Source organism: Talpa europaea (assembly GCF_964194135.1).
Source record: "Talpa europaea genome assembly, chromosome: 4".
Taxonomy (NCBI): Eukaryota; Metazoa; Chordata; class Mammalia; order Eulipotyphla; family Talpidae; genus Talpa; species Talpa europaea.
Window position 1 is genome coordinate 114,282,490 of NC_140070.1, and position 10,870 is coordinate 114,293,359.

Here is a 10,870-nt window from a genome sequence, read left to right on the forward strand (position 1 = left end):
AACCTAGGGAGAGATTTCCCTGGGATCTCTGGCACCAGCAATGCTCAGCAGTGATCTGAGATGATTCAGCCAATCGTGGAAGCACTTAGAGATGCAACAAGAAGAGTCTTTGCTCTGGTCTCTCAAACATACACATCCATCATCACCTATGATTTTGCAACTTTTGTTGGGTTTCCTATGGAAGAGGCCATGAAAGGTATATTGTTACAATGGCAAACTGTTTTCCAATGTGACTGTACCATTTTGTATTCCCAACAGCAATGAAGGAAACTTTCCTGTTGGTCCATATTTTCACCAGCATTGGGTATTGTCACTCTTCTGGATTTGACACATTCTGAAAGGTGCATAATGCTATCTCATGGTTGTTTTAAGCTCTCATTCCTAATGACATGTTGAGCATGCTTTCATTTGCTTATTTTGCTGTTGTATGTTGTTTTCATGGAGATGTCTGCTCCAAGCTTTTACATGTTTTTTAATCAGGTCCTTCATTATATATATATTTGAATAAGTCATTTTTTTAAAATAATAAATTTTATTTTTATATTCCCCATACAATTGCAACCCCCCCATTCTGACCCCAATCCCTCCCCTCCCGCCCCCCACCCCCCAAGAAGTGTCTCTGGTTCATAGTTTTTTGTTGATTTTGATTTTCACTTTCTTATAGTTATTCATTTTCCTGGTCCCTTATTTAAGTTTTCTAGATTCCTGCTATGAGTGAGACCATCCGGTATTTTCCTTTTTCTTTTTGGCTTATTTCGCTGAGCATGATCCCTTCCAGCGCCATCCATGTTGCTGCAAATTGCATGTGTTTATCTTTTTTGAATGCTGAGTAATATTCCATGGTGTATATGTACCACATCTTCTTGATCCAGTCATCTACTTTTGGGCATTTGGGCTGTTTCCAAAGCTTAGCTATTGTAAATAGTGCTGCTATAAACATAGGGGTGCAGGTGCTCTTTGGAATTGATGTTTCTGTGTCCTTTGGGTAAATACCTAGGAGTGGAATTGCAGGATCATATGGAAGCTCTATGTTTAGTAGGTCCAGAAATCTCCTTACAGCTCTCCATAGTGGTTGGACCAGTTTGCACTCCCACCAACAGTGCAGAAGAGTTCCTTTTGAATAAGTCATTTTTAAAGGTTTATCAAAGAGAAATTTTAATACCACATAACGAGAAAGACCCAATTCCTGAAGTTTCAGCATTAGCATTACACGAATGCCAGCAATTTGCAAATTATTGATTATTTGAACACAGGGACCTCAAATGCTTCATGACTGCAGCAGTTTGACACAATAGGCAAGACTGTAGAATTAGCACCTGATGGAGTTTGCTGAGTAAGAAAGGAAGAGCAGACTCAACTGCAAGAGAAACAGCATGTAGGAGAAAGAGCCAAAGAAAAAGCTAAGGGCTTTAGGGGACATTGCAAAAGGGTCAGGGAAGGACATGGGGAAAAGTACATGGGAAGTTTGACTAAGAGCAAGAGTTAGTATTGCTGATGAGTGAAAGTGAATGACATGATGTGCGTCCTTTAAATGTAATAAAGTTAACTCAGCAACTCCGCAGTCAAACCCACTTCTCTTCCTACATCCCCTGTCTCTGTTGCTGGCACTACTGTCAGTGAACAAGGGATGCAACGTCAAGATGCAGTCTGCATTCTTTCTTCAGTAAATGTGTTAAGCAGCTTAACACCTGTGGGAAAATCCTCATGGGCTGGAAGCATCTTTCCTTTTTGCACCTGATCTGCTCCTTTCTTCCTCTTCTCGCTGTCTTAGGAGGATGACTCCCCTGCTGGCAAGTTTACTGCTGGGTCAAAGAGCCAATAGCCAAGGAGATCAGAGAGAGGGAGAGATAGATCAGGGTATTTATTACCTGCTTCTGCTTCAACCAGGATCTGGCAGTGGCTGCATCCCTACACAAGGGGGTCCCTGTCCACAGGCCAGCTCCCTGGCTTGGGTGAGGCCATGCCTCCTTCTGCCTTGGGAGGCCTGGACTGGTTGATGTCTCCTGCTGCTGCTTTTCAGCAGCAACCCCGGCCAGTCCCTTCACTTGGCCCACAGCCTTCTCTGAGTTTCCTTCACTGAAGCGTCTTTAGTTGAGCCACAGGAATGCAATTGTGACTCTGCCAGGCTCTTAAAGGGGGTCTGTGACACCACATGACACCCCCACAAAATCATTTCTCCATCTATATGAAGCAAGTAAGAGTAATAACACGTGACTATTGCCTACTGCTCTCAAGCTAATGATGCCACAGCTCATGAGCATCTTTTAGGTAACAGCTGCCAGGATGGAAGACAACGATTACACTTGTAAATTCTTCATCAAAATTTCAATATCTTTTATATAGGGGTTTGTGTGTGTGCATGCATGCGTGTGCACGTGCTTGCACATGGGGCAACCTGATGTAAAATTTTTCATACAGGTTTGTAACTATGGGGAAAGACTATGAATGTCATGATGGACCCTTTAATACTGTCCTCAGAGAAATTGTAAAGATAATAAAAATTGTGTTCCTAGGTGCTTAACACAGCCCAGATATACTTTTCTTTATGTGACTTTGAGAGCCACAGATTTCCAGGCAAAGGAAAAGTGGCAGAGGCTGGAAATGGTACAGGGAACGCTCAGTTAATGAACTTGGAACTAAAAGGGATGCACAGAATTTAGCCCTCTGCTGTGTCTCTGATCCTTGTACGAGGTGGTATTAGGGAAATTAATGGTATTAGGGTTATTGATGATTTGCTGTCATAGAAAGAGTCAAGCATATCCATAGGTGAAAGGGTAAAAATATCAGTGAGAGAAAGACAAGACAGACATCTAGCCAAGGCCTTGGAGGTTTAGGAGGTCGGCAGCCCAGTGCACAAGTGGACAGTTGACTTCATTATTTCCACTTCCAGTCAACACGTTGAGAGCAAGAGGAGTCAGAGGTATTTATTAGCAACTCTCTACATTTCAATTGTTTCTTTCCCCTTTTCCCACCACCTCTCATCTCCTTTAGCCACCAGATGACCACAGGGTCCTCGATGTGGTTCTCATGGAGGAAGAACACGAGGGTTTTCCTGTTGGGCTGGTCCTGGGCACTCAGCAGAGCGTTGTTCTTTGGAGGGGAAAGGTAGCACCAGCACTGTCTTCCTCTCAGGCCCCATGAAGAGGAAGGAGATATCCAGGGTATCTCCCTGGGGATTCCTGGTTAGATCCAGATGCACAGGGATGGCCCCCACAGGAACACTTTCCATTGGCTCAATTAATAAACTAGCAACTGAACGGGGCTTCTCATCATCTATGTCAGGAAGGTATTGGACAGTTCCTTTTGGCACAGCTGTGGCTGGTGCATCAGTGGGAGCTGCCTGTTTCTGCTGGGACTCTTCCACCTTGGGCAGGTGTGCAGGGCCTTGGTTAACAGCAGAGTTTTCACTGCCAGGAGCAGGAGCCTGAAATAAGAACAATTTCAAGAGAATGTCCACCCCCCCCACCTTGAAATCTCTGCCATACTTGTTACCATACAAGCTGTTCTATGCCTTCCTATGGAATGTTTCAAAGGGAGACCAGCTGTAGGAATGGGTCTATCTTTAAAGTGTTAAAAAGTAAGTCTAAGAAGGAACAGAGAAACTAAACATGTAGAAGCTTGATGATAAGTTGTGCAAACTCAGATCTGACAATGGGCCAGTGAGGTCCAATGACTTGTTCTATCCCCAGTGAGGTGTTCCCCTACTCCCAGAAGAGGCAGCAGTAGTCACCTCTTGATGGCTTTTCTTCCAGGCCCTCAATTCAGGTCCTAATGATAGGTTTTACAGTGATCTGGATGAGGAAACTGTTGCAACCTCTGGTTGGTGAAACAACCAAGGTTCAAAGAGGCAGTCTGCAACCCTGGTCACACATCTTGTAGCTGGAAGACAGGAATCAAACCTAGGAGGCTGATCTCCACCACCTCCTCTACTGTACTAGGCTGCCTCACAGTAAGTGATAAACACATACTTCTGGGAAGAGACTATTTCCTGGAAACAGCTACCCCAGTGATTCTGCATGTGGTGTTTAGGACACTGAATTTAATGTCAGAGGCCCGAGTAACCCAAACTAGTAGGTTCCTAGCTCTGAAGGAGCTTAGCTTATTCTGCAGGACAACAGTGTTTCTGAAACACAACCTCACATGTCTTTCACCAACGACCCTGTGGGTGTGGCATTAGGGCATCGTGAGTGAAGTGGTGATCCTAGACTTTAGGACATTATTAGGAGAACTGACTTAGCAGAAGTTAAAATAAAGATAAATCTGCAGGTTCATGAATCTACAGGAAGACAGTCAAATTTTTAAACACCTGTGATTCAAAGAATTTACAAGTCACGGAGACAAAGGTTTCTCCTGGAGCTTGGATCCGCGACCCTTGGCAAAGGCCAACAGGCTGAAAACATAAAGAGAAAAAAATATGATGTGGCATGAATATAATTATAACAACCATAAAGCTAATCAATTGCTTCCTGCTTATATAGATACATGACAATCAATATTTTATGCTCCCTCTGTGTAACAGGCAAGCTATTTGCCAGTCTCCTCTAGACCATTCTACCAAATCACCTGGATATTAGGCAAAGTTTCCTCCAGTGATGGAAACCTCAGGATTTCCTAGGTAACAAATCTGATTATTAGTAAATTCTTTGAAATGAGTAGAAATATATGTCACACAACTCCTACCTGACCTTATTTCTACAACAGCAGGTTTAATTCTGTAAAATACTTTTGTACTCTTTTCTCCAATATTCTTGGTAATTGGAAGAGCAAGTGTAAGCAAAAGATGCAAAAGTGAAAGAATCATCCTTGATGCCTTTCCCTCAAAAGTCCTTAAGCTCCATATCAGGCTTGAAGTACAGAGAGAAAATCTTTGAATTGTGCATGAGATAGGATTTTGATTCAGAACTGACTGAACAGATTCTTTCATAAAATACCTGAAAGTCAACCTTAGTTACCTAAGTGAAATCAGTCTTACTGAAAATGATCAGAAATCCCTAGATGTCATTGACAGGAAAGAGAGATTCCCCAGAATATGGTGAAGATGTTTTCCCAATTAGTCCTTAAGCAAATTGAAAATAGTTGATTGAGCGGTTGCGAAAGAAGTAAAGTTGTTTATTTGCAGAAGACATAATCCTGTACAGGAAAACCTGAGGAATCCAGTAGAAAGTGCTTTGAGCTAATAAATGAATTCAGCAAGTTTAAAGGATACAATGTCAATATAGAGAGAGCAATAGTATTTCTACACATCTGTAATAAAGAAACCAAAAATGAATTTATACTCCTATGAAATTTCCAACAGCCTTTAAAGAATGAAATTGCTAAGTTGAAACTAAGATTATTGTGAAGATGCAAATGATCAATCAGACCCCAAATAATCTTGACTAAGAACAAAACAGAACTTTTGATGCATTTTGCCCATTGTACTACAAAACACGGTGCCACTGATGTTCCCAGCAGGTGTGGGAATTCCCATGGCTTCAAGGATCCCTCCTCACCTGGGATGCTTTCTGTTGATGAAACTTGTTTTGACTTACTCCTTCTGAAGGAGTAGTCCAGGGAAAAGAACACCAAGATGGATTCCAAATATAACTGGATTTGTCCAGCTAAGGACAGTCATTGAGGAGATTCATCTATACTTTACAACCTTAAGTGCTCATTTTTATAAAACCATCACTTTTTTGTAACGAAATAAAATCTTATCAGTGCAGGTGTGCCAGCACAATCTCTATTAGTCAGTTGCATCCTGAGGTGAACAAAAGCATCTCATGCATTATAAAACCTCACGTGTAATTTAGAATAAAAAATAAATATGCTTACTAAATATTTCTCACGTGTGAACACAAATCTTAAATTCTGAAGAAATTCAGAGATACTCACCTCTGAGTCAGGAGACTGATGCGTGCAGCTGCTGGCCTGGGATTTGGTACAAGGTGCCTCTTTGATTAAATATTCCACAAAGTATGACGGTCCAACCACCCACTGTAAGACAAGAGTTGAGCAGTAAAAATCAGACTTTCCATATGGGGAAATGATTGACAGCATGATATTTACAGAAACGTACACACCCAAGTTGCGGTTAGCACAGGTATCCCAATGTCCCTGTAACCCCACCATTATCAAAGCATGCAATAGGATTCTGACATGTAGAAAACAACCACCACACCTCCCTCCCCTTCTCAGGAATGAACAGGCTCTAAAAGCCTTCAATTGGGTGACCTCATTTTTCCTCAGGTAAATTTATTTTTAGATTAGTTTTCCTCACTTTGATAGATAGCAACATAAAGCAAATACAATTTTGCCTCCATTCCCCTCAGCATCCACTCCCAACCCTAACATGACCAGAAGCTGATTTTTTGAATGGCCCTCGGTCACTCAGATCTGAAATGTAGCAATAAACAGTGACCCAAAGTAGGGAAACCAGAGACTGGGTTTCACATTTCCCTCCTTGCCTTAAGGCCAATGAAATAAAGGAGTCACACTTGTGGAAATCCCACAATTGTGCGGGCATCAGGTATCCCAAGAACCCAAGAGGCTGCTTATCAAAAGGCACCCCTGACAGCCTCCTCTCAGCTCTGGCTCCATGGCTACACGCGGGAGACTCACTGTTGGTGTAACGCCAGGGGTGTTCAGTCTCACCTGGGTAGAAGCCCTGGTGACTTTGACCAGAGAATACTGCTTTGAGGTGCTCTCGTGGTTGTATTTTGCAAGAGACTCAGTGGCAGCTTCCAAGACCTTGGAATCTGATAAATCAATGGGGCTGGGGCAGTCAGGGCAGATTTGGTGAATGCTTCTTCGAGAAACTGTTGATGACAAAAAGAATACTTGAGCCACAAAGATCCTTTATGATTTTTAATCCCAATTTTGTGTGACCACAACAGAGACAGACATTGTAAGTAAAAAATGATAATGCAGAGTTTCATCAAGGATGGAATGGAAATGGCACTCTCTGAATAGAAAGCTGTCAGCAGTGAGTTTTGTGCAATAGAATGTATTACTTTGATAATTAAAGTAAAAATCAAAGTAAGTTTTTTTCCCTCTCACACATTGGTTTATGTATGTGATGGGATATTGATGAAAACTCATGTTTATATTGACTTAAAGACTTCAATTCCAGTGGGTTCAATATCAACCAGAAGCATTGCCTCTGTAAGGGAGTCTGGGTGTCTTAAAAGTTTGAGATTTCATTACCACCATGGTTTTTTTACCTTTAAGTCCCTTTCATCAAATGTAATATCTAATGCATGATAATTCTTAGCAAATATTTGTTGATTGAAAGAAGAAATAACCCAACTGAAGGTGGGGGCAGAAGGTGTTTGGTTAGAAAATGCAAATGAGTCAGAAAACAAAAATTGATTAGGTCAGTCTGTGACTGGACAGAATTATCACACTAGTGGTACAGTCAGAATTTCTGACTGGAAGCAGAAGGGGGTGGAAAATCTAGTGAGAAAATTGATCAGAGACTTGACTGAAGTTCATTTTCTAGATATACATATTGTCAGACAACTGTTATTAGACAATTGTATTAGTTATTTGCATATTTATTGTGCTGGAGTTTGGGGTGATTTAGATTAAGGGGTAATTATGTCCTGCTTATCACTCTTGGCACCATTCTGGGGTCAATTCTGACTAAATTACTTAAGTCCTGATTCTGATTAATTGTTGTTATTTAATTTATATTAGGCAACTCCCATCTTTATACTCAGGAACCTTAACTGATGGTAAGTAATATATTTGCTCTGTTGCATTGTCCCTCAAGAAAAATGCAACACAGTTATCACCTGGAGCTTGTTAGAAATACAGACTCTCAAGTCCCACCCCAGACTTAGGGAATCAGAAATTGCAGTGGAATATAATTGGCAAGGAGTATCCTATGTACATAATAGCTTGATAAGTGGCCATATCCTATATCCCAGGTCCTGACTGATGCTTATTCAAGCAGGATCCAGAATGCATGTACTTACATATTTCAAAAATCATGACTTTTAGCATTATCTCAGGACATTTGTTTTTTAGACATCATAATGGACTACATACATATGACAGAAATAAGGGAGAGTTGTAACAGGCAGCAAGAAGAGATGAAAGGTTTCCATGATATATGACTAAAGACCCCCAAATCAAGGCAGTGCATGGTGTGAGCTCCAGGGGTGGCCTAATTAAAGTTTTACAGGGATGTAGAAAGGATAGCACCAGTCATTTCAGTCATTTCTTGAACAGAGAACATTGTGGAAGAAGCATTTGTGTTAATGGTCCTCACAGAATGGATATGAATTCCAAGACAGAGGCTATCAGCGGAGGCATCCTGAGCAGAGGGAGCCAAATGAGTAAGAAGCACAGGCTGGAAAGTGTTAGCTGTGTTCAGAAAACGGGGGCATCCAGCCTGGTGGAGTGCAGAGCAATGGAGTCAGAATATCTGCAAACAGGCAAGAAAGGGCACCTGGGCACCAGACATAGAAATTATGATATTTTTAACTTACGAATGAGTTAGGATTCATACAGTACCCAATGCTGAGCAATTATTGCGGGTGACTTGTGGAAGTGGGACGTGCCAGTATTGGATATAGTGGAAACATGGTCTTGGAATGATGATAGCAAAGAAAAGAAAACCTTGCATATGTGGGCATTGCCCTGCTTAAATGCTTCTCACTCATCTTTAACTAAAATGAAGAAAACCAAAGCAACATTTTACCTGGGCGAAGAGTACAGTTATAAGAAAGTGTATGGAGGATTCTTGCTGTCTTGTGCATATAAAATAATGCTTTGCATTGACCATAAACCTGGAACAAACACATGCACTTTATGACATGGAAGAAGAGTCTAAGACTTAAAAAAAACAAAACCCAAATTGAACATTTTATTTTTAAGTTCTGAAAAGCTGGAGGACTATTCTGGTGGCTTTGACTGTGGGAAACCACCAGCTGATTATCAAGCAGTTCAACCTACTTCTGGGGCACAGCCAGATCTCATCCCCCACACTCCTTCCTGGTCCCACATGACTGGGCACAGGAAGGTGAGCAGAAGTGACTGTAACCAGTGCCAGGACGGGCCCATGAAGACCTCCCCTGAGCCATCTGCCCTCCTGCTGCTGGTTCTCTTGCCAGAGATGAGGCAGATATGCTGGTAACCCCAGAAGCCTGGAGTAGGAGGTGGCAGATTCACAGCCACAAAGCAGAAGGACCTCAGGTCCCCTAATCACTCCTGGAGAAAACGACTTCTTGATCACACATTCCTATTTTGAATTTCACATGAAAAAGAAACAAACTTCTGTCATATTGGACTCAGTATACAATTTTAAGTCTATTGTTATCACAGCTAGTGCGACCTTAACAAGTATACAATTTCCAGCAGGGTAAATAGATTATTTGCTTATCAAAATCAGGTTGGTTTGACAAATTGAGTAAATAATTAGAAAATATATCTAGATCCAATAACTTCCTTGTTAACGTGATCCTGCACTCATATTATAAGCTTTCTATTAACAAATGGAAATAAGCTCAGCATGTTGAGAATAAACTGACTTTTATTTTTAAGCCTCTCCCATGGTCATCATTAAAATGATTAATTCTGAAGGCCTTTAAATCTTTAGGTTATTTGATTCTGGCAAATCCATGCAGTGTTATTGATTCTGGCAAATCCATCCATCTCCCTCAATCACCCAACAGTTTTCCTTAAACACACAACAGAGGACTTCCCCTCAGAACTTTATCTCACAAGTTAAACAGTAGCTTAGCATCTATAGGAGGGTCCTGGAGGTAGAAATAAATTTGGGGCCACTTTTCTTTCTGGGTTTTGTAATTCCAAGGGGACCCTCAGAAACCCCTCAGAAAATAAGTTAAACTATTTTGTTTATAGAACTAGAATGAGCACAAGGGACATGTTCAGGTGATTATAAAGAGTGGCATTTAAAAAGATGATTACCCCTAACAACCTTCATCCCATACACAGAGGACACCTCTTGTCTCCCCTGGAGACCCTGGACATAAGCACTTACTAATTCATGCAGTGCTCTCCCTCCACAGTTCTTCCAAGGTTTCCTGCTGAGCACGTGGCAGTCAGTCTCTAACACATCTAGGGTGAGATAGTACACAGCTGCTGGTCCGTCCTGTGGGCAGAGGTGGAGAAAGGAACCACATCCCACATGAGCAGCAACCCCTACAGACTGGCCACTGATATCTCTGTTTTATAGCAGAGTCAAGGCTAAGATGCCTGTTAAAACTTATCACATCTGCAATACTAGACAAGGGTAGCGATTAGCTTTGTCTCTAGTGACAGTGAGAGCATTCAGACACCCTGGCAGAGGAGAGCAGAGCTGCTCAGCAGCTTCCAACTTGGAAAGCACCGGCAACATGTGTCCCTGATCTCCAGCCCTGGCCAACCCAGCGAGCACCTGCCCGGGTAGGGGACCATCACTTGCCTGTCTGTGTTCACGGACATCGCTCACTCGGTTGAGGCTCAGCACGTAGCCATCCTTGCGGTCCCTGTTGATGCTCCCAAGGGCGAAATCAGCAAATGACAGCACATCTGAGTCATTGCAGCCACGGGAGAGTAAAGGCGATGGGTTGAAGACTTGCTGGGGTGGAGATGTAGCCCCAGAGCCCACAGCCAGGGCGCAGAGCACCAGGGGCAGGAGCAGACCCATTCTGTTCGGAGCAGATCCCAGAAGGTGGCAGTGCAGGCAGCTCTAAGGATGAGCTATTTATAAGGCTTTCAAAGGTCAAGTCAAACAGTTTCGTAATTTGAGTCCAATCTGGTGACCAGGGTTTGAATTTTAAATTTTATATTTCTAAGTCGGTATTGGATGGCATTTGCCAATATTTCTAACTTTAGATCTCCCCATCAATCCTACCTAACCTAATCGTGTGTGGATGTGTGT

At 42.1% G+C, this 10,870-nt stretch overlaps 1 protein-coding gene across 1 annotated transcript; it reads right to left on the reverse strand.

The window, feature by feature from the left end:
* Positions 1-3,025: 3,025 nt before the first annotated feature.
* On the reverse strand, positions 3,026-10,636 carry LOC311169357 (fetuin-B-like; the record flags this gene model as incomplete). The annotated part of the gene is made up of 7 exons (XM_084231209.1): positions 3,026-3,424; positions 4,307-4,390; positions 5,875-5,976; positions 6,634-6,797; positions 8,687-8,774; positions 9,989-10,099; positions 10,412-10,636. The coding sequence occupies 7 exons, from the start codon at positions 10,634-10,636 to the stop codon at positions 3,026-3,028; spliced, it is 1,173 nt and encodes a 390-aa protein (XP_084087335.1).
* Between the last annotated feature and the right edge of the window lie 234 nt (positions 10,637-10,870).